The sequence below is a fragment of the Elephantulus edwardii genome, unplaced genomic scaffold (genome assembly GCF_000299155.1).
Source record: "Elephantulus edwardii isolate Elephantulus edwardi_28Jun2011 unplaced genomic scaffold, EleEdw1.0 scaffold00216, whole genome shotgun sequence".
Classification (NCBI taxonomy): Eukaryota; Metazoa; Chordata; class Mammalia; order Macroscelidea; family Macroscelididae; genus Elephantulus; species Elephantulus edwardii.
Genome location: NW_006399966.1, coordinates 631,884 through 656,508, shown reverse-complemented (window position 1 = coordinate 656,508; position 24,625 = coordinate 631,884). Strand labels below are relative to the sequence as shown.

Below are 24,625 nucleotides of genomic sequence, written 5' to 3'. Positions count from 1 at the left end.
ACTTGTATGTCAGTTTGCCATACTGACATAACTTTTGGGTTGCAGTGATACAGAAGGTTATGTCACTGGTGTGTCAAATGCCACATAGGTTACCCATGGTGGATAGGTTTTAGTAGAGCACCCAGACTAAGATAGAATAGGAAGCAGGACTAGCATTCACTTCTTAAATGCAGGCCTCTGAAAGCTCTATTAACAGTAGAGGAACACAGATAGTTACAGTAGTAGTGGTAGAGCCCAGATTGAAAGTCAGCGAAAATGAGGAAAAATTATTTGTGGATAATAAAAAATTATGACTAATATTGAGAAGAATGGGAATCCCAGAGCACGCATTTGTGCTTATGTGAAACCTGTACGTAGACCAGGAGCTGTTGTGCGTATAGAGCAAGGAAACACTACGTCGTTTAAAATTAAGAAAAGAATGCATCACAGTTGTTTTCTCTCTCCATACCTATTCAGTCTGTGTGCTGAGCAAATTATTCAAGAAGCTGGACTCTGTGAAAAGGAATGTGACATCAGGATCAGTGGGAGACTGAATCAATAACCTGCATTATGCAGATAACACAACTTGGCTTGCTGAAAGTGAGGAGGACTTGAAGCACTTGTTGCAGAAGCTTAACGAATATAGCCTTCAATAGGAATTGCATCTCAATGTCAAGAAAATAAAGATTCTCACCTCGGGACCCATAAGCAACATCCTGATGGATAGAGAAGAGATTGAAACTGTCAACAGCTTCGTCTTACTTGGATCCACGGTTAACACCCTTGGTACCAGCAGTCAGGAAATCGGGAGATATATTGCATTGGGAAAGTCTGCAGTTAGGGACCTCTCCAAATTATTGAGGAACTTTGATGTCATTTTGAGGACTAATGTGCATCTGATTTCAGGCCATGGTCTTTCCAATCACTTGCTGTGCATTGGAGAGCTGAACAGTGAATAAAGATGACAGAAGAAGATTTGATGCCTTTGAGCTGTGGTGTTGGAGAAGAGCACTAAACAGCCCATGGACAGTCAAAAGAACAAACAATTATGTCTTGGAGAGAGTGCAGCCAGAGTGCTCTTTGGAGGCAAGGATGATGAGGGTTCGCCTTATATACTTTGTGCATGCTACTAGGAGGACCTGTTCTTTGGAGAGAGACATGATACTTGGAAAGATAGAGGGTCGGCAAAGGAGACGAAGACCCTTGACCAGGTGGATTGACATGATGATTGCTGCAATGGGCTTTAGTGTGTCAGGAAGTGTGAAGGTGGTACAGGATAGGACAGAGTTCAGATCAGTCGTTCGTAGGGTCCCTGTAGGTCGTTTTTGACTCAACAACACATAGCAGCGTGATTCACAAAAGCTTTTTTCAATTATACTATTTTTCACCTTCTTAATGATATCCTTGTTCATCATTGCTTTGTAATAAGCTTAAAATTTAAAAAGTAGGAGTCTTCCTACTTTATTTTTTCCTGAGATCTGTTTTTGCTGAGAGATTAGCACACCTTAGGCAAATAAACAGTTGTTAATTTAAAACATATATATAAATCAAAGCATCTAAATGAGAATTATGTAAATGAAGTATTTATAAAGTTGATAATATTCCTTATTCTGTGAAGGCTAGAGTGCACATGTAGGGAGGTAGGGAAGGAAGAATACCTTCACTTTCTTAAAAGTATCAGAAGAAGTGGAAACCATTTTGCTAATGGCACAGTGGCAAGGAGCTGTGCTGCCAAACTGAAGACATATGGTTCAAATCTACCAGCTGCTCCACAGGAGAAACATCAGCAATCTCCTCCCATGATATTTACTTGTACCAAAAACTTGCTTGAATGTCAGCTATAGGTCAATTCCAATGCACAGAAAATACCACAAGGGTAAAAAAATACTGGTTTATGTGGGGGAAATCCTCAAGTATCTTTGATGCTGAAGATTATAAAAAATTAAAACAATTGGTAGATACAGTAAAATCTATTGGCTGCTTCTCTTACAATTTTTTTTTAAAACCTGAAAGCCATATTTACTTCTTGGTTTGCATTTTTTAAAGATAGAATAATATCAGTGGAGATCATACATCAGTCTCTTCACTTACGCTTTTTTCATTTTTACACAGACGGAGGGAGCGAGGAACCACCCGATCGAAGACAGTCAAGTGTAGACTCTCGCCAAAGCCGCTCAGGGCAAGGTAGAGTCTTATCAAATTTGTTACGAAAGAAAACAAAAAAATGCTAATTTTTTTTTCTGTTTCTTCATCTGGAGGGTAGAATTTTCACTGAGTCTGTGTTCCAGGGTTTTTTAGTTATTATTATTATTAATTTTTTGTCTCATTTTATTACTTCTGATAATGTAGTTTATTGATCTCTTATATTCCAGTTTCTTATTTACAATATAAATGATGGAGTCTAAAATTTCTATATGACACAAATTACCAAAGATAGAATAAAAAATGATTCCATGAACCATCCTTAAAATGATTATTAACATTGAAATAATTTTGGAGAATTATGGTAAATGTCTAGTTAGAAAGTAACAAAAATGTTACTTTTTAGTAGTAACATTTGTTGGAGTATAATCATGGATTTTTTTTTACTATCTTCAGTACAGTATTTGTTGATTATTTGTTTATAAACTCTGTTATTTTAGGATCTCCTTACTCATTTTCTTTTTAATTTAAAAATGTAGTAGGATAGACTTCTGAATTTAAAAAAAAATTTTTTTTGAAGTGACAACTTCAAAACTATGTAAAAACTTCCCAAGTCAATGAAATTGTTAGATACCATTAGTGGTTGCTATCATGTTGATTCGACTCATGGTGATCCCATGTGTTCCCATAGGATCCTCAGTGGCTGATTTTTCAGATGTAGATTGCTGGATCTTTCTTTTGAGGTGATGCTGGGCAGTGTTATTCGAATGAATTCACACATACAAACCTAGTCTGAGACCATAGTGGGGATATACTTGCAACTCTGCTTTTAAAGCAACTCGACAGCACTTAACAACAACTAACAACAGTATGATATTTAATATAAAATATGTAAGTTCAGAGGTGATTCCAGATTTTAATATACAGCTTTATGGCTTTGCCCATTTTTCTTTTTAAAATCTTATTTGTTATCACCAGGGAACTCTGATACATTAATCTATAGGAATTTACCTTGTGTAACCTAAAGACCAGGCCTCTCTGCCAGCTCTAATCCACCAGCAGCTAAGTGGGACAAAATATGAGTAGTCTCCTTCCATGTGATATACAGCCTTAAAAGCCCCACACAGGGTCACCTGTAAGCTGGTCCAACTCAGAGGAGTTTAAGTTTTTGTCATTACAAATCATCAACTATTTCCAGCTTCTGAATAATTCCTTTCTCAGTCCTCTGTCAAAAAAGCAGAAGCTTAGTTTTTCCAATCTGATAATCCTTTTCTGCACCTGACAGAAAGCAGTGAGGGGTTACTTTATGCTAATTGAGATATTGCTCCTGTAATCAGAGAAAAGGCTTCTCTTCCTTTAAAGGCTTAGATGCGTCTCCAGAAGCTGGTACCATCTTTGTGCTGCCACTACAGTGTTATTGTCTAAGGGCTGGATAGAAGTGAGAAAGAAAAAGGAAATAGACTTTTCCCCAATCTCCCATATTCACATGTACCCCTTTCCTGCTTCTTGAACCAGGAAGGGAGGAATTCTCTTGAAGCTTTTTGTTAACTTACCTGGTATATATTTCTAGGTTTGGGGTTATTTTTGAATCTGATACTTGTCACGTGATACGTGTGGATAGAGCATGGTAAATTCACCACCACTTTAATGTATAAAAGCATTGCTGCTTGTATGGGCATAGAGTGGTGATGTCTGACCATCCCTAATTCTACAGGTGGAATAGTCACCATCAAGATCCTTACCACAACACTGATTCCAGTGAGGTCAGACCATACATACACCATGATCCCTGTACCTGCTTCTGTCAATTTCAGCACCATCTGACTCTCCCTGTGCTCTTGCTTCTTTACTGTGGGTCCACTAATCCATTGCAGTCATCAAGCAGAACTCACAGACCAACCTCCTGATTATAAGGATTATGAAGGAAGTTAACAGGTTATACAGTTCAGCTTGGAAACAGGATCCAATTCTTTAGTTGGAACAGCTTCTCAGATGTGCTTGTAGGCCCCATGACCTTCAGCCTCGCAGCTCTGTAACAGCTCTTTTGATCCTGCCGATTATGGCATCTCTCCGCTAGTCTTTAAACAGCTTGGTTGAAAGAACTCCTACTCTGGCTCTGACTTTGCCTGTGGGTGCATGGAGGATGCAGTCCCATTTCAGCTCTGTCTCACATGAGTTTCTGATTTTCCACTGCTTCTGCTTTTGCTGCTATTGCTCTAGTCTACTTCCTAGTTGGACTCTTTAAGGAATCTTTAGCCCAAAGGGATGTGCTCTACACTCTCTGCTTTTCTTTCTTTGCTGGTATTGAAATTCCTATTTCCTGCCTTTAAGTCTGGTGGGATGACACAGTTTACTAATCCTCTCAGTAGTAGACCGTATACTTTGTTTGCACGTTACCTACCAAAAGATGCTATTCACTTCATTTACAAATTAGCATAGTCCCACCCAGCCATGTGACAGAAGTCATAGCCAATGGCTAGGAAAGCTGTTTTGAATAATCACTGTGCTGCACCATAAGTGGAACTTCAAATTGTTTCCTCAATCTGCTTGTATGAATTTACTTTCAGAGTCCGTCGGTAATTAGTGCTTGCATTCTATTACTTACTTGTATTGTTGCATGCATTGGAAGAGACGAAGTCAAGTGTGTTTGTTGTACAGGCTTTCCTAGAATTAGAACATAATTATGTTTTTCAAAGTTCTATCCTTAGAGTTTTCAAACGGTACTAAGATTACTTCCTATATTAATTTTCTTATGTAGAACAAAGCAAGGTTTTTGGCTGCATGCTTCTCCACATGGGATACTTTTAATCAGGTAAATTATCATATGTCTCAGCAGGATCTGCAAGATAAAGACAGGCAAAAACCAACAGTTATCTCTACATATACATGTGTTGAGTCAAGTACAACTCAGAACCCTCAGAACAACAGATCTGAACCCAATGCTATCCTATAACATCCTCACAATCTCTGACATAATTGAGCCCATTGCTGCAGTTGCTGTGTCAATCTGTCTCATCAGAAGTCTTCCGCTCTTTCGCTGACCCCTTTCCAAGCACGATGTCCTTCTCCAATGAATAGGTTTTCCTAGCAGCATGACCAAAGTGTGTGAGATGAAGCTTTGCTATTTTTTTCCTTCAAAGAGCACTCTGGCTATACCTTCTCCAAGACATACCAGTCTGTTTTTTTTGATAGTCCAAGGGATGTTCTGTACTCTTCTCCAACATGACAGTTCAAAGGTATCAGTTATTCTTTGGTCATACTTATTTTTCAGCTCTCAGATGCATAGAAAATGATTGAAATCAATACTTAATACATATACATAAGATCATTGGGATGTTTCTCCCACTCATTGCACATATACAACTTCTCTCTTTTGTGAGTCCTTAACATTTCTCCCATGAGATGAATGACTTTTGAAGAGTTGCCCATAGTCATTTTATACTCTTTCTCCCTAGTGTGTACTCTTGTGAATATAGCATTGTGAAAGTTCTTGTTAGAGGTGGTTTTGCAACCACTGAATTAATAAGGTTTTTCCCTTGTGTATTGTGTGATCAAAGCTCCTTTTAAAAAAGGCCTTTACACTATTCATTGGAATTGTAGAATTTCTCCCCAGCAAGATGCTGGTGCTAGTCTACTCAAAGTGTGCTGTATTGTACAGAGGGATGTCAGGAATCGGTCCTGTCTCCATACCTTCAATCTGTATGCACAACAGATCATTTGAGAGGCTGGAATTTATGAGGAGGACTGTGCCATCAGGATTGGAGACAGACTCATTAACAACTTGTGCTATGCAGATGATCAACCTTGTTTGCTGAAACTGAAGAGAACCTGAAGCGTTTGCTGCAGAAGATCAAGGACTGTAGTCCTTTATGTGTATTGAAGCTAAACATCAAGAAGACCAAGATTCTCACCACTGGGCCAATTGGCAGCTTGATGATGGATGGAGAAGAGATTGTTAATAGTTTGAGCTTGCTTGACTCCACAATCAAGACTCTTGGCATCAGAATTCAAGAAATCAAAAGATGAATTGTATTGGAGAAGTCTGCTCTCAGGGACCTCTCCAGAGTGCTGAGAGTGCTCATTATGTCAGTCTAGAGACTAAGGCGAGCCTGATCCAGGCCATGGTCTCTGCAGTTACTTGCATCAGAGAGCAGGGCAATGACTAAGTGTGACAGAAGAATTGATGCTTTTTGAGTTGTAGTGCTTGAGAAGAGTAGTGAACATACCAACCAGGAGAACAAATAGGTCTGTCATGGCAAGGGTGAAACCAGGTTTCTCCTTAGAGGCAAAGGGTGTTTTTTTTTATAATTAAATTTTATTAATTTTAATGAGCATTTACAGAGATTTTGGGTTTCCATTCATTCATTGTTGCACTATTTTCTCTACCCTCCTCCCCAGTTCGTTCCTCTTTTTTATCCCCCCTTGAAAGTCTGTTTTAATTGTCCAGTTGCCACAGGGCTTGTCAAAGCCAGTTCTAATTAATCTCCTTTGTCAGTGTGTCCTCTGCCATTCCCTATCACTCCTCCCTGAGAGAGACTTCACCCTGATTCATAAGGAAAAGATTTTCAAGGTATGTCTCACATGCTTGGGGCACTTGGCCAGCAGGGACCAGTCCTTGGAGAAGGACATCATGCCTGGAAGGGTAGAGGGACAGCGCAGGAGAGGTAGACCCTGGATTAGATGGAATGACATGATAACTAGGGCGATTGGATTAGATGTGTTGGAATCAGTAAGACTGGCTCAGGGTAGGGCAGGTTTCAGAGCTATTGTACATATAAGCTTGCTGTGAATTGCAGGCAGCTAGACAGCACATAACAAAAAAATGCTTTTGGACAGTGAGATTAGAGTGTCTGCTGAAGGTTTCCCCTAAAGTCTTTGCATTCATAGTTTCTATTCAGTATGTATCTCTCAACAGTGCCGTTGACACAGTGACAGAATCAAAACAATGATTATGAAGAAGATGGCTCAGGATTAGATAGTTTCGTTCTGTTGAATGTAGGATCATTATGAGATGGTTCTGACTTGATGGCTCCTGACAACGGCACAGTGTATTTTCTCTTGTATCCTTCAAGACAAGAGCTATTTTTTTAAAAAAATTTTGTACTGGTTGTTGTTGTTGTTATGTGCCATCGATTCGCTTGTGCCTCATAGACCCTATGTACAGCAAGCAGCCTTACACTATGCTCAATCCTGTGCCAATCGCACTGTCTCTGACACTCCCGTCCCAATTATCCCAGTCATTGAATCAGTCCACCTCATAGAGGGCCTTCTCCTCCTGTGCTGTCCCTCTACCCTCCCAAGCATGATGTCCTTCTCCAAGGACCGGTCTCTCCTCACAACATGTCCAAAGTATGTTAGAAGTAGCCTCTGAATCCTTGCTTCCAAGGAGCCACCCAGTTTAACCCTTTCTAGGATGAATCTGTTTTCCTAGCAGTCCATGGTGCTCTTAATACTCTTCTCCAGCACCACAGCTCAAAGGCATCAATTCTCCTTCTGTCCTCCTTGGCCATTGTCCAACTCTGTGATGCATAACAAGTGATTGCGAACTTGTACTGGTTACACTCATAAAATTTCTCTTCAGTGTTAGATATTATTTCTGTATAGTAATGACTGTAGATTGAGTGATCTCCCAGGCTCAAATTCTTTCTCATTGCCTTTGATTGAGAACTGACTGATAGTTGACTCTCCAGCAGGTTTTAAGAAACTGTAGATAGCATGAGAAGAGATTGCCTGTCTCTTACAGAGCTGCTAGTGGATTCAAACTGACAGAAGGTGCTGCCTTTTAAAAAAAAAACAAACTTACTTTGATTTACATACAAAGTTTTTATACTTTGTCTTTCACACTATTAATCATTCTCATTCATATGTTTTATAAAATCAATCACTGTTTAACCACTGTCTTGTCTTTCCAGATCCCTGCTGGGTCTTTCCCATTTCCTTTATCTCCCTCATTCCACCGACCAAATTGTGTGACCCTGTGATTTCCCCCTTACCCGCCCTTACGCTTCTGTTCCCACTCCTCCCCCACTTGGATCCCCACAAACGTTTTACTAGTTATCCTTATGTTTTTACAATAATGGTCCTATGTCATATTTATCTTTATGAGACTGAGTTAGTTCACTTAGCATTATGCCCTCCAATCTCTCCCAAGTTATGTAGTTACTGTGTACCATAGAGTGAGAACCAACCCATAGTTCACCCTCTGGTGGATTTTCAGAGGCCGTTAATTGCATGGGAGGAGACTGCCCATCCTTCTCCCTTAGAGCAGCTGGTTGATTCAAACTATTTGCCTTTGGGATTGCAGCACATCTTCTTGCCAGAGCCCCTAATTTATATGTTAATTTTTGAAATTAGCTCCTGAGTTCTGTATAGTATTTCATCGTGTGGTTGTACCACAGTATCTCAGTCCATTTGATTGTGCTTGGATATATGAACTGTTTGCTTATTCTTGTGGTTCTGAATAATGCTGCTATGAACATTGGTGTACAAATCTCCATTTTTATCTCAGTTCTAATTTCCTTAGGTTATATTCCTAGGAGTGGAATGGCTAGATCATAAAGAATTTCTGTGTTCATCTTTTGGGGGAAGTGCCAAAATGCCTTCCAGAGTGATTGTACCATTTTACAATCTCACCAGTAGTGTCAGAGTTCCTGTTTCTCCAGATCTTCTCATTTCTTGCTGTCCTGTTGAAATTTTTGCCATTGTTACTGGGTTGAGATGGTATCTCATTGTGATTTTGATTTGCATTTCTCTAATTGCCAGTGATTTTGAGCGTTTCTTCATGTGTCTGTTGACTATACAAATGTCTTCCTCTGTAAAAAAAAAGTCATTCTATGTCTTTTGTCCATTTTGTAATTGGGTTATCAGTCTTTTTCTTGTGGAGGCCCTGCAGTGTTCTATGAACTTTTGTTATGAGATCCTTATCTGAAATGGTTTTGTTGCTGTTGTTGTTGTTGTTGTTATGTACTTTTCCCCAGTCAGTTTGTTTTAATTTCAACCTATTGGAAAACGTTTTTTTGATGCTCACCAGGGATTTAATCTTTTAGAAGATTCCATTAATCAATTTTATTCTCTTCTGGTTGTGCATTTCTGGCTGTTTTTAACAGCCTCTTTATGTCATATGTGATGCCTTCTAATCTTGGTCCCAATTTGTCTCTTGTGATGTTTATGGTTTTGAGCTTTATGCATAGATCTCTGATCCATCTTGAGTTTATTATTTTGTATGGTGAGAAGTGTAGATTGTGCTTTATCTTTCTGCAGGTAGCAGTCCAGTTTTGCCAGCGCCATTTGTTCAAGAGGTTGTTGTTTCCCCATTTGATAGATTTTGTTTCCTTGTCAAATGTCAGTTGACCTTTGATAGATGGGTTAATTTCTGGGTTCTCAATTCTGTTCTGTTGGTCTAATTTCTGGGTTCTCAATTCTGTTCTGTTGGTCTATGTGCTTGTCATTGGTTATTACAACTGAATAGTAGGGTTTGATATCAGGGAGTACTATGCCTTCTACATCATTCTTTTTTTCCTAGAAGTGCTTTGTTTATTCAGAGTCTCTCTTCTCTCCAAGTAAACTTAAGAATTGCCTTTTCTGTCTTTTTGAAAAAGGAATTTGGTATCTCTATTGGGATTGCATTACACATGTAGATTGCTTTTGGTAGGATTGTCATTTTCGCTATATTGAGTCTTCCTTTCCATGAACAGAGAACATTTCCCCATTTATTTAGGTCTTTCATTGTTTCTTGCAGAAGTGTTTTGTAGTTCTCTTTGTAAAGGTTTTTTCTGTCTCTAGTTAGGTTTATTTCTAAGTATCTCGTTTTGTGGTTGGCTATTGTAAATGGTATTGCTTTCTGATTTTCTTTCTCTGTGTTTTCTTTGTTACTGTAAAGGAATCCCAAAGACTTGTTTATATTGATCTTGTCTTCTGCCACTCCAAATTGATCTTCTAGCTCTAACAGTGTTTTGTTGTTGTTGAGTCCTCCTGGTTTTCTGTGTACTTACTCTATGGTATCACTGGCATATAGTGACAGTTTCACCGTATCTTTTGCTGATCTGGTTGCCTCTTAATCTCTTCTCTTGAAAGATGCTGTTTTTGAGTTAGCACCACAACTCACTACAGACTCTGCTATCATAACTCAAAGCTTTTTCTCCATTTTCAATTTTCCTATGTCTCTGAAGAGAATAATTGTTAACTGAAGGCTTTCTTAAAATCCTTACATTCATGGTTTTCATTTTCCTTAATTTCTTCCCTGTAAAATATGTAGTCCTTCAGAAGGTTTTCTTACATATAATTTTTCTCCGTCAAGAGTCATCTCCACTTATATCTCACTGATTATGTCTCCCAAACAATCTCCTGGAGTAGTCTCTGTTTTATATTGAGGTTTCCTGTCTGCATAGCTTCCTACAAGAATTTTTCGCTCCACTGTCCTCCTCCTTTGTCCGCTTACTTTGCTACAATTATGAGAACAGAGTGGGTTTTCATAGTTGACACCTCACTAAAGACAAATTCTTATTTTCTAGCAATACATCTCTGTGTAGACTTCTCTGGGCAGGATCTAGCACAGCCTATTTCCTTTGGATAAAAATATCATTGGTGCTAGATTTTCAGCAGCTGAGTAATGATCTGTTTTCTAGGGAAAGAAGTTAGGGTCCTGAGCAGACAAAGTAGTAAAGTTAAAATTTTCTCTCTCAGATGGCTGATATCTCTACATGTGTTTAACTCCTACTCCTAATGCTGCATTCAAGCATCTGCAAGGAAAGATTTTCTATTTTGAGACTAGAATTGTGAGAAGCAAACATCAAGAAGGAAATTTCTAGGGCAAGGCATCCCGAGCTGTTGAAAGGGTCAGTGTTGGGATCTCATAGGAGGCCAGATCTGTGCCACCCAGGAGTCAGGTATGCTACCTTGCCTTCCTAAGGCTAACTTAATACTCAAGTTCTGCCTAGATTGAGTGACATAAAAGCAGTGAAACAAGACAGAGAAAGTCTGCTCTTTTGATGAATTACTCTAGAAGAGTTAGACAAAGAACAAGATAGTTTCAAGTAATAGTAAGTGCTATCTAGGAAATGAAATGGGATTGTTGTTGTTGTTGTATACCGTGGAGTTGGAACTGAACCATAGCTGACCCTCCAGCAGGTTTTCAGAGGGCAGTTAATTGCATAGGAGGAGATTGCCCATGTTTCTCCCACAGAGCATCTGGTGGATTTGAACCACGTGCCTTTTGGATTGCAGTAGCTTTTTGCAGCTGGGCCACCAGAGATAGATAAGTAGTAAGTGAAAAGGCCTCTCTGAGGAAGTAACCACTGAGCCTTTTAAAGACAAAGGAGAGACAGCTATGCAAAGATATGCAGACCAAGCATTTTGTTGTTGTTATGCACCACTGAGTAGGAACCAGCTCACAGTTGACCTTCCCACAGGGTTTTCAGAGGCAGTTAATTACATGAAAGGAGATTGCCTATCTTTCTTCTGTAGAGCAGCTGGTGGGTTTGACATGTGGGCCTTTGGGTTGGCAGCTCAGCTCCTTACCACGAGGTCACCAGAGCTCCCTGGAGCTGCAGTTAGCAATAGAAATAGAAAACAAAACAAAATTTTTTTTTTAAAAATCACAAATTGAAAATGATGGCTATATTGTTGACCAAATAAAAAGACCGAGAAGCCATTATAATGAAATCATTTTGAGAGAGAAAGTATGGATAATAAGGTCAGAAAACTAAGTATATAGGGCCCAGATTAGATGGAACCTTGAATACCATGTTCAAATTATAAGCTATCTTCTACTATGAGCTTAGCAGGAAGTTCCGGTAGCACAGTGTTTAATCACTTGGCTGAAGCTCAAACTCACCAACTACTCTGCAGGAGAAAGATACAACAGTCAGCTTCTATAAAGATTTACAGCCTTGGAAACTCCCTAAGGCAGTTCTCTGTCCTGTATGGTTGCTATAAATTGGAACTGGCTTGCTGGCAGTGGATTTGGTTTGGTTTTTGACCAACATAAAGTCATAACTACCACTTCAATAAGTGTTTCAAGTATTCTCCACTTTTTTTCATTCTTTAGTAGAATTAGTCCATGTAATTATTTTTTTATTAGTAATTTTAATGAAAATTTAGAGAGATTTTGATTTCCATTCATTCATTGTTGCACTTTTCTCCCTGCCCACCCCTCCTCTCCAGTTCGTTCTTTTCTTTGAAAAGTAAAAGAAAAATTCTTTCATTGTTATACAATCCCTCCCCCCCATATTCTCCACTTTTTAACTGATGACTAAAGAGCAGAAGAGTTATGGAATGACATCATTTATGAAGAAAGAAAAATGTTGTTCGTACAGGAAAGAAAAGATCAAAATGAATGTCAGGGATACTCTGCAATGTACTCTAGAGTGTAAAGACACTAAAATAGCAGAGGAAAATGCTAAAATAAATGTACAGAAAATTTCAGAGAGCAACTCAAGAAGTTCTTGTTGTTGTTATGTGCTGTCAAGTTGCCTGTAACTCAGCAACATTGTGTACAATAGCCCTAAAACCTGCTCTATCCTGTGCCAATATCGCTGTCTCCAACACACCTACCCCCATTACCCCGGTCACTGAATCAGTCCATCTTATAGAGGGTCTTCCTCTCCTGTGCTGTCCCTCCACCCTCCCAGCATGACATCCCTCTCCAAGGACTGGTCCCTCATTGCAACATGTCCAAAGTGTGTCAAACGAAGCTTCAGAATCCTTGCCTCCAAGAAACAGCCTCGTTTAACCTTCTCCAGGACGAATCTGTTAGTTGTCTTAGCTGTTCATAGTATATTCAACACTCTTCTCCAGCACCACAACTCAAAGGCATCAGTTCTCTTTCTGTCATCCCTGGTCATTGTCCAGCTCTCTGATACATAGCAAGTGATTGCAAAGACCATGGCCTGTATCAGGCACACTTCAGTCTCCAGCCTGACATCATTGCTCATCAGTACTTTGGAGAGGTCTCTAACAGCAGACTTTCCCATCACAATACATCTTTTTATTTCCTGGCTGTTGGTGCCAAGAGTGTTGATTGTGGAACCAAGCAAATTAAAGTGGCTAACAATCTCAGTCTCTTCATCGTCTATCATGATGCTGCCAATCAGGGCAAAATATTGTAACAAAATATACAAAGAGCTGAAGTTAGAAGATCAAAGGGAAGAACATGTTCAGCATTTCTCAAGCAGAAAGTACTTAATAACAAATTCAAGCTTCAATTTGCAGTACTGAAAGATTCTGTGGGTAAAATAATGAATGATGCAGGAAGCATCAAAATAAAAAGAAAGGAATATTTAGAGATACATATAGTGACCAAAAAGAATTGGTCCACATAGAACCACTTCAGGAAGTAGCATATGGTAAGAAATGGAAATGAAGGAAGAAGTTCAAGTTGTGTTGAAGGTATTTACAAAAAGTAAGGCCCTTGGAATTGATGGAACACTAGTTGACATGTTTCAGTGTCTTCATCAGTTTATGCCGTGAAACTACCTGACTGAGAGAGATCCATATTTGTTCCCATTCCCAAAAAAGGTAGAAGTTATCAGACAGTATCATTTATATAATGTGCAAGTAAAATCTTGCTGAAAATGATTTTTCAATTACTAGAACAGTATATCAAAAGGAATGAACAGACATTCTAGCTGGATTCAGAAGAGGCTATCCAGGAAGGGCTATCCTTGCTGGAGTCACATGGATCTTGGCTGAAACCAGAGACTACCAGAAAGATATTTACTTATATTTTCCTGGCTATACAAAGGCATTTGGCTCTGTGGATCATAATACATTTTAGATAGCATTTAGAAGAATTAGGATCCTTGAACACTTAATTGTGCTTATGCACAGAATATACATAGACCAAGAATTGGTTATCCAAATAGGACATAGAAGCACGGTGTGGTTTAAGAGCAGGAATGATGTGCATTAAAATTGTATCCTTTCTCCATATATACTCATTCTGTATGCTGTGCAAGTCATTAAAAAAGCTAAACTATATGAAGAATGATGTGGCCTCACAAGATAGGAGGAAGACTTAACCAACAACCTGCATTATGCAAGTGATACAACTTTACCTGCTTTCTGAAAGTAAAACCTGTAAATTACATCTCAACATCAAGAAAACAAAAGTCCTCACCACTGAACTAGTAATAGGCAAAACCTCATGATTGGTGGAACAAAGATTGAAGTTGGCAACAATTTAATTTTAGTTGCATTTATCATCAACATCCATGATAACAAGACAAGAAACCAAATAAAGTGTTGAATTGGGGAAATACACTGACAAGTACCTCTCCAAAGTGGATACCAGTTTAGAGACCAAGATGTGTCTGATCAAAGCCATAGTATTTTTAATGCCTTTGTATATATCTGAAAGTTGGACAGTGAATAAGAGTGATAGATAAAAAAACAATGCTTTTGAATTCTGGTGTTGGAGAAGAGAACTGAATATCCAGTGGCCTGCCAAAAGAATGAACTTTTAAGTCTGTCTTAGAGAAAGTGCAATCAGATTGCTCCTTAGAGGCGAGAATGGTAAACTTTCATCTCCTTTACATTGGGCATGTTGTCTGGAGGGGCCCTGGAAGGAGACATCATGCTGGGAAAGGTGGATGGAGACTTTCTAGAGAAAGAGAAAAAGTCCTCAACAAGATGGGGCTCTGGCATGGCAAAAAATGGTCTCTGGCATTGCAAAAACATGGTGTAAGATATAGCAAGGTTTTGATTTGTTGTAGTCGACTTGATGGCACCTAACAACAACAAAAAAAAATCAAGATGTTGCCTGTTTCCATTATCATAAAAAGTGTCTTCATGTCATTTTGTAGTCAGTTCTCTCTCCTGTTGTGTGCTGTTGAGTTAGAACCAGAGGCTGTAAATCCTAGGCGAGGGGATTACTCTTCTTTCACTTATTACTCTTCTTTCACTTATGAAGCAGCTGGCAGATTTGAACCACTTACCTTTTGGGTGGCAGTGCAACTCTTTACCATGAGGCCATGAGCAAGTCCTTGCTAGTCCCTCAAAATGTTTATATTCCTGTATTATTTTTCAGAATATCATGTAAAAGAAGCTAAAACTCTGAAGGATAACTAATGATCATAGTGTTGGTGTTCAACCAGTCTCTCTCAGACTAGTAAAACCTGGCCATTTTTATGTTTTAGAGTTTGCCCCATATTTCCCCCACCCACTCTCTCCAGAACTTTCTACTGTGATGCCTTTTACAGTGACTGACAGTCATACCATTAGGGCTTGGACCACTTGTTTCTGTATATCTCTTCTTTTATTCCCTCATCTTAGTTTCAACCAGAGAAAGCAGGCAAGTTTCCTCAGTAGTTGTTCACAAGCTTTTTCAAGACCCCAGTTGTTTTACACCGATGTAGTATGTAAAAACATTGTATTTGTGGACATAAAAAAAATTTATGTATGGCCAGTTGATGATGTCTCCTGAGACTGTGACCCTAGACCACTGTGTATTTTTAAAGGATAAATTTTTTTTTTAAGCCTAATATGAAAACCGAAGAAGGGTTATTATATAGTCCTTTAGGAGAGATATTGTCTTAGGATAAATAATTTCTTTATTGACTTAAACTTTAATACTTATTAATAATCTGTGCTAAAAAGAAAACTTCTTATTGATAGGTGAAAGTATAATCATAAATATTCCTAAAACTTTTTTACTGCCAACATGCCAGACATTCATGTGCTTTCTTACTTCATCTTTTGCATACCTAATTATCAACATAACAAAATTTTTTTTATCCTGCCATATCTGAATCAGATATCTCAGTAACTTTTTAATTAGTTGACTAAAGAAAGACAGTGATAAGAGAAAAAAATGGTAGAAAATACTGATCGCATAATTTGGAATACCAATAAAAACTAGCATGTGTGCTTCATAAATGAGTTTATTCCAAACTCTTCCTTCCATATTAAAATAGAAATCCATCCCTTCTACTCTATGACTTTGCTGTTATGATGGAGTTGGCCTTTGATGCCATTCTTAGGTTGAGCCATTGCAAAGTTAGTGAAAAGAGATCTGAAATGTAGTCCTCTGATTTGACATGTTCTTTCAATTCCTGTGATTCACCATAAGACATGCTTACATCACATATTTGCTACCTGTTTAGTTACTGAACTCAACAGCATTGAAGACATACAAAATAGTTTTGAACCTGAGACTATAAATCTGGTATTTAGCCTCACCTTCCTAAATCCAGCCTACACCTGCTGATCCACAATAAATCTGCATAACTCTGAGCCTAAAATTAATTTAAGCTATTGACAATAGACATTCAAATTCTAGAAATGCTCACCAATATTTTTATTTGCATGAAACATAAAATTTTGGTTGACACTGAAACTACACTGAGTTTAAACACAAATATAGGACAGAGAAGATGGAAAGACATATTTTTACATAGAAAAGTAAACTAGGGCAGCCAAACTGGGCTAGTTTCAGCATTATTCCTTAAGGAGTATTATTATATTCTAAAATTATCAGCTAAGTTTGAACATTGGGACATTTTAAGTGAAAAGAGGTCTTTTATCTTTTAGGTATATTGTTGATTCTAGATATAGTGCTGATTCTTGTCAATAAAAGGATTCCACAATTGGAAATTACGCTAATGGTATGCCTCTTCTTTGTAACTTTGTAAAATAATTTATCCCAATGTAAATAAGTCTCATGTCCATGCAGTAACACTAAAGGATGGGAGGAAAGGCAAGCGATTTGGAAAATAGGTCTAAGCATTATAATACTCTCCAGGTCAGAGTTCAGAAAGACAGAAAAGAGCACTTGAAAGAAAAACATTAATCGACATACTAAAAGAAAGGACTCAGGTTAATGAAAAAGAAACGTTTAAGACATGTTCTGCCTAATTTCTTATTTCTAAAGAGACATCAGTTGATTATGTTGTTGTTGTTGTTATGTGCCGTTGAGTTGCCTGCGACTCATAGCGACCCTATGTACAACAGCCCTAAACTCCGCTCTGTCCCGTGGCAATAGCACTGTCTCCGACAGTCCCATCGCAATTATCCCAATCACTGAATCAATCCACCTCATAGAGGGCTTTCCTCTCCTGCGCTGTCCCTCCACCCTCCCAAGCATGATGTCCCTCTCCAAGGACCGGTCTCTCCTCACAACATGTCCAAAGTATGTTAGACGGAGCCTCAGAATCCTTGCCTCCAAGGAGCCACCCGGTTTGACCCTTTCCAGGACAAATCTGTTTGTTTTCCTAGCAGTCCATGGTATTCTCAATACTCTTCTCCAGCACCACAGCTCAAAGGCATCAATTCTCCTTCTATCCTCCCTGGTCATTGTCCAACTCTGTGATGCATAACAAGTGATTGTGAAGACCGTGGCCTGTATAAAGTGCACCTTAGTCTCCAGAGAGACACCATTGCTCTTCAGTACTCTGGAGAGGTCCCTAACAGCAGACTTTCCCATGGCAATGCGCCTTTTAATTTCCTGGCTGCTGGTGCCAAGAGTGTTGACTGTGGAGCCAAGCAAACTAAAGCTATGTACAATCTCAATCTCTTCACCATCCATCCTGATGCTGCCAATTGGTCCAGTGGTGAGAATCTTTGTCTTCTTGACATTGAGCCTCAATCCATATTGCAGGCTGCAGTCCTTGACACTCTGCAGCAGGCGCTTCAGGTCCTCTTCAGTTTCAGCAAGCAGGGTTGTGTCATCCGCATAACACAGGTTGTTGATAAATCGTCCACCAATCTTGACCCCACATTTCTCCTCATAGAGCCCCGCCTCCTGGATTATCTGTTCTGCATATAGGTTGAAAAGGTATGGAGAGAGGATGCATCCCTGGTGTACGCCTTTCCCAATTTTGAACCATGCAGTGTTCCCTTGCTCTGTTCTGACGACTGCCTCTTGGTCCAAGTATAAGTTTCGCATTAGAACGATCAAGTGTTCTGGGATTCCCATTCTTCTCAGAGTCAGCCATAGTTTGTTATGATCTACACAGTCAAATGCCTTTGCATAGTCAATGAAACACAGATAGACATTCCTCTGGTATTCCCTGCTTTCAGCTAAGATCCCTCTAACATTAGCTGCAATATCTCTAGTACCACGACCCCTTCTAAACCCAGCCTGGACTTCTGGTAGTTCTTTGTTGGTGTGCTGTTCCAGTCGTTTTTGGATAATCTTCAGTAAAATCTTGCTTGCATGTGAAATCAGTGAGATTGTTCTGTAGTTTCCACATTCTGTTGGGTCACCTTTCTTTGGTGACTGTAATCAACTAATCAATTTCAGTTGATTATAATATGTTAAATTTGGAAAATTATAATATGTTCAATTTGGAAAATTATAATAATGATTGTACAATACAAAGACTGCTAACTTCTGTTATCTGGCTGCTTTCAAGAATTTCTTTGCCTGTTAATGCGTGTTACTTAATATAATGTCATTTTTGTTCATCTTGTTTCAGATTTATCAATCTTTTTATTTCACTGATTTTATGCATTTTCAGCAGTTTTGGAAAATTTTCGGCTCTATCTCACCAAATACCACTTCTCTTCCTTTTTTCCTGATTATTTCCTATTCTTTCCTGGTGTTAAAATTTACCATTGTTTACCCTGTGTCTATTTTTGGTATTTTCTTTTTGTGCTTCTTTTATCATTTTAATGGGTTTTTAAAAAAATCATTTTTGCACATTTTCTTGCATCTTGCAGTGCACTCTTTGTTCCAGATTGTTGTCCTATGTATTATACCTAATTCTATATTCCTTTCGGACAGTTCTTCCCCTCATCTGTTCTAATGCAGTGTTCATTATCTGTCCAGTCTTTTCTCCTTTCTCTACCCTCCTCCCTTTCCCCATTTGTCTTATAAGACTAGTGTTATGCAGTATTTGTCCTTTTGTGACTGAAATATTTCTAATATCCTCCAGGCTTCCCCATGTTGTGTAATATTTTATGAAGTCATTGTTTCTTATTGCCATTATGTTAATGTATCATAGTTTTTCTATCCATACATTTGTTTATGAGCACTTGTGTTGCTTCTGTCTCTTTGCTCTTGTGAATAACACAGCAGTCAGCATGGGTGTCCATGCATCTGTTTGAGCTGTTTTGAGGCTCTGGGGTTTTTTAAGGTATATTCCTTGTAGTAGAATTGCTGGGTGAAATGGTATTTCTATTTCCACCTTTCTGAGGAAGGGCCAGACCACCTTCCATAGTGGCTGTGTACATGCCCACTAGCAGTGAATAAGAGTTCCAGTCTCTGCACAATCTTGCCAGCATTTGTTGTTCACCGCCCTGTTAAACATTGCCGTTGTTGCTGGGCATTTTAATGTTTTAGTATAGTTTGCAGTTTATTATTCTTCTGTTTTTGCCTTATCTACTTTTAAATCTGTTTAGTTTTAAATTTCATTACTCTAATTTTATGCAGAAATTAAAAATTTTTTAGAAATATGTTAAGCATGCAACATTAAATAAATTCTGTGCCTTGTTACCCCTCTGAATCTGTTTTTTTTTTTTGGTGGGTTTGTTGGAGTTTTTTTGTTTGTTTGTTTTACTTTATTCCTCTTCTTTTTACTTTAAATTAACAGCCAAATATTATATTAAAAATTACCAAAATAATTTCAGATCTATGATGATATTCTCTTCCTCCAAGATTTATGTTTGATTTTGGCAGGCAGTAGTAGTGAGGCTGGAGATAAAATAATAGAATTTTGTACAATGATCTACTCATTCCAAATACTTTTTTCTGAAAGCATTAATGTTGATTATACATGTGGACTGCGCATAAAGGACCACCTAGGAACCATCAGATTGACTCTGTCTATGGGAAAAGTCATAGAGGAGCTAGGTATCAGCAGACAAAACAAGGTCATGAGCTGACTGTGGAACAGACCATTAATTACTCATGTGCAGGTTCAAATTCAAGTTGAAAAAAAAGGACAAGTGCACAAGAACCAATATATGACCTTGAGCTATCCCACCTAAATTTAAAAACCATCTCAAGTGCCGATTTGATGCATTGAGCACTAATAATTATGACCAGATGAGTTCAGGGACCAAGGCTGTCATCTATGAAGAAAGCAAAAGATTGTTACAAAGACAGAGGAGAAAGAAAAAATAAAACTGAATGTCAAAAGAGACTCTAAAAATTGCACTAGAACAGGAAAGGCCAAAACAAAGGGAAGAAATGTTGAGATAAAAGAGATGACCACGTGATTTCAAAAGGCAGCTTGAGAAGATGGAACAAAGTTTAATAATGAAATGTGCTAAGAGCTGTAGTTAGACAACCAAAAGGGGAAAACATGCTTGGCATTTCTCAAGTTGAAGAACTGAAGAACAGATGCAAAGCTTGAGTTGCAAACTGAAGGATTCTGTGGGCAAAATATTGAATGATGCTTGAAGCATAAGGGTTATCATGCTGATATCAGATGGATCTTAGCTGAAACTGGAGAATACCAGAAAGAATTCTTATAAACCTGAATGTTATTGACTATGCAAAGACGTTTGACTATGCGAATCATAACACGTAATCATGCTTATGAAAAACCTATACCTAGACCAAGAAGCAGCTGTCCTAACAGAATAAGGAAGCAGGGTTTAAAATAAAGAAAATGGTGCATCAAAGTTGTATCCTTTATCCATACCTATTTAATCTGAATGAAGAAGAAATACTGCAAGAAACTAGGCTCCATGAAGAAAAAGGTGTCATTGGGGCAAGAAGATGACACATCATCAACTGGCATTATGCAGATAAGCTTGCTTGCTGAAAGTGAGGAGTACTTGAAATGTTTGCTGCAGAAGATCAAAGACTACATCCATCAATGTGGATTTTGTCTCAACATCGAGAAAACAAATATCCTCACTACTGGACCAGTAGGCAACCTCATGATATATGCAGAAAAGATTGAAGTTGCCAGCAATTTCATTTTACTTGTATGCACAAACAAGACCCAGGGTAACAGCAGTCAAAAGCTAAAAGACATGCTTCATTGGGGAAATCTGCTGTCAAGAATCTCTCTAAAATGTTAAAGAGGAAGGGTGTCAATTTAAAATCTACTATATGTCTGACCCAAGCCATAGTCTTCTCAGTTACTTCGTATGCCTCTGAAAGTTGAACAGTGAATAAGAGTAACTGTCAGAATTGGTTCTTTGAGTTGTAGTGTTGGAGAAGAGTATTGAATTGGACTTCCAAAAGAACAAAGACTTTTGTCTTGGAGGAAATACAAATAGGATGCTCTTTGGAAACAAGAATGGTGAAACTTTATCCTATATACTTTGAGCAGGAGAAACCAGTTCATGGAAAAGAAGTAAGATCAGCAAAAAAGAAAAGGATCTTCAGCAAGATGAATCAACACAGTGTAACAAAGAGTTTGAGCATATCAGAGATTGTGAGGATAGTACAGAACAGATAGGCCAAAGCTCAGATCTGTTCTTTATAGTGTGTGACTATGAGTCAATCGATGCCTTTCATTTGTGGTGCTGGAGAAGAGTATTGAACATACCATGGACTGCTAAGAGAACAAAGAGGTCTGTCTTGGAGAGGGTGAAACCAAGTTGCTCTCTGGAGGCAAGGATTTTGAAGCTCCATCTCACATACTTTGGGCATGTTGCCAGGAGAGATAAGTCCTTGGAGAAGGACATCATGCTTGGAAGAGTGGAGGGAGAGACAGCACAAGAGAGGAAGACCTGGATAAGATGGATTGATACCATAACTACGGTATTAGGGACAGGTGCATCAGAGACAGTGAGATTGGCTCAGGCTAGGTCAGGGTTCAGAGCTATTGTACATAGGGTTGCTATGAGCAGGCAACTAGTTGGCACATAACAAGAACAACAACATGACAAACATGAGTCATGGACAACTTGACACCTCACAACACAGTAGTTCAGAATCAGTTTAATTTTGTGGGAAATACTTGCATCTGGGCTTTAGTCCCTGTGAGAATTAACCTACTTTCAGTTAATACTAACTTCTAGAGTATAGTTTTTTGGAATCTCAAACAAGATTTTTGGGATTTTACCAGTTCCCCTTCTGCTCCCTAGTGAGTCACAGACACTAATGTGCTCTTATCGCTGTAAAACGGTCTCTAGCTTCTTTGTTTCTTTTCTACCCCCCTGTGTCTGCAGTGTTCTTTTTTTTAATTATTATTATTAAATTTTATTAGTATTAATGAACATTTACAGGGATTTTGGATTTTCGTTCCTTCATTGCTGCACCATTCTCTCTAACCTCTTCCCCAGTTTGTTCTTCTTCCCCTGCCCTCCGAATGTCTGTTTTAATTGTCCAGTTGCCACAGTGCTTGTCAAAGCCAGTTCTGTTTAATCTCCTTTGTCAGTGTGTCCTTTGCCATTCCCTATCACTCCTCCCTGAGAGAGACTTCACCCTGATTAATAAGGGAAAGGGGATGGCGTATTCTCTTAGCTACTTCCTGCTGAAAAGGGACGCTGTGGGTTTCAGGGTGAAGATCTTCTCTCACTACTCTAAAGGGCCCCTTTGGCAGTAGGAAACACATAGACTATTATGGAGATTTATTTTGGAATTTAGATGCACCGTTATTAATTGTGCTTGGCCGTCCATGTTCATATCCTTGAAGATGTATCATGGGGGTGTTTCAACCTAGAAGACACAAATTTGACTAACAAGTTATAAGTACATGAGTCAAAAATTATGGAAAAGTAAAAGAAAAGATTCTTTTGTTGTTTTACAAACCCTCCCCCAGGTCCCCTCCACCATGTAGCCCTCGCTCTAGACTCCTGTGATGACAGAAGTACCTAGTCATATATCTCTTTTAAACAGTTTTCTCCCTCCTCTGTTTCAGTGCAGTATACATTATTGAACCCATCTTACTCAGTCTCTCCCCAACCCCAAGGACAGTCCCATTCTACAACAGTGGCATCATGCAATATTTGTCCTTTTGTGACTGGGATATTTCACTCAGCATAATGTTCTCCAGAATCAACCATTTTGAATAATATTGGATGAGTTCCTTGTTTTTCAATGCAGCATAGTATTCCATTGTGCGAATATACCACAACTTCTCTAGCCATTCATTTGTTGATGGGCACTTAGGTTGTTTCCAACTCCTTGCTATTGTGAACAAAGCTGCAATAAACATGGGTGTGCATATATCTGCTTGGATGTCAGCTATGGTCTCTTCAGGGTATATTCCCTGTAGTGGAATTGCTGAGTCAAATGGTATCTCTATTTGCAAGTTTTTGAGAAAGCGCCATTCTGCTTTCCACAGGGGTTGCACCATTTTGCACTCCCACCAACAGTGAATCAGGGTTCCAGTTTCTCCACAACCTCGCCAGCATTTGTTGCTTGCTGTTCTGTTAAATTTTGCTATTTTGACTGGGGTGAGATGATATCTCATAGTTGTTTTAATTTGCATCTCTCTTAGGGCTAGGGATTTTGAGCATTTCTTCATGTGCTTGTTAGCCATCTGAATGTCGTCTTCGGTGAGGTGGCTTCTTTGTTTCTTGCATGCTACTAAATACCTAGTGCCAGGCTTATCTTTTTATTCTTCATCATGCTCTTAACTGTCCAATAGTAAATATATATGGTCTAGCTTTTCTCTGGGGAAAGAAAACAACTGAATTACATGATCTACTGTTACCACAAGTGGAGGTGAATAGCGTGTAGTTTAACTTTAAAATCAAAATTAGTGCAGATATAAGAATTATTATGTATTAATATTAGTTTTACCTATTTGCATTTATACCTACTTTCTCAAGGATGGTGAGAAATAGAGTTGCAGCAGTCTTATTGGAAATGCCACATGATTGTGTGTCACAGGCATTAATACCTTCTTTTTCCTTTGTCCTGTTTGGGGATAAAAGAGAACCATTAAGGTAATTGGAACATTTCTTGCATTGTACCGTAATTACTTCTTTATATGACTTCTTTTATTACAACTAGAGCCTGTTTGATCTGGCTTTCATTTCCTAGTGTCAGAAGTGGTATATGTGTGTTTAAAATGGCTTTTCACAACAAGTCATATCAGTATATATCATCCTGAATTATCTTAAAAAATACATTTTTATAGGGAAGGGAGACTCTTTTTTACTAGCTCTTTTGTTTCATCCCTTTTTGTCTGACAGGTGGCATCTCCACAGAAAGTGACTGTGCTTTTGAGCCAGACTATGCCGTCCCACCACTTCCAGTGAGTGAAGGTATGCAGCACATTCGGATTATGGAGGGCATGTCTCGCTCTCTTCCATCCTCCCCCTTGCTCACACATCAGTCTATCAGTGTTCGGCTTCAACCTGTGAAGAAGTTAACTGGTAAGGACTTTACCTAAATCTAGTATATTTAACCAGATACGTAACCATGTAACACTGTGGGTCATTGAGATATGTTTATGTGAATTTTTAGTGTTTTCCCCTCTGGCCTTCCTAATATCATATCCTCTTGGAAAGTGGAGCTCCTACTACTTTTAATTCAGAGAACTAGAATAGTACTCAGTTTGACAGATTGATGTATTTATTTTCTAAATGATCCATCTGTTGTGGTCATATTTTTCTAGGCTTTCGGGAAGTTTCTGCTTTTGCCAAAATACACTGT

The 24,625-nt window shown here is 38.6% G+C and overlaps 1 protein-coding gene across 1 annotated transcript in view; it reads left to right on the top strand.

Moving 5' to 3' along the window:
- TANC2 (tetratricopeptide repeat, ankyrin repeat and coiled-coil containing 2) overlaps positions 1-24,625 on the top strand; it is a 380,809-nt gene that overhangs the window by 76,793 nt on the left and 279,391 nt on the right. The window contains exons 2-3 of the mRNA XM_006897797.1: positions 2,092-2,163; positions 24,163-24,234. Of these exons, the coding sequence (XP_006897859.1) occupies positions 2,092-2,163; positions 24,163-24,234 (144 nt within the window). The remainder of the gene's footprint in view (positions 1-2,091; positions 2,164-24,162; positions 24,235-24,625) is intronic.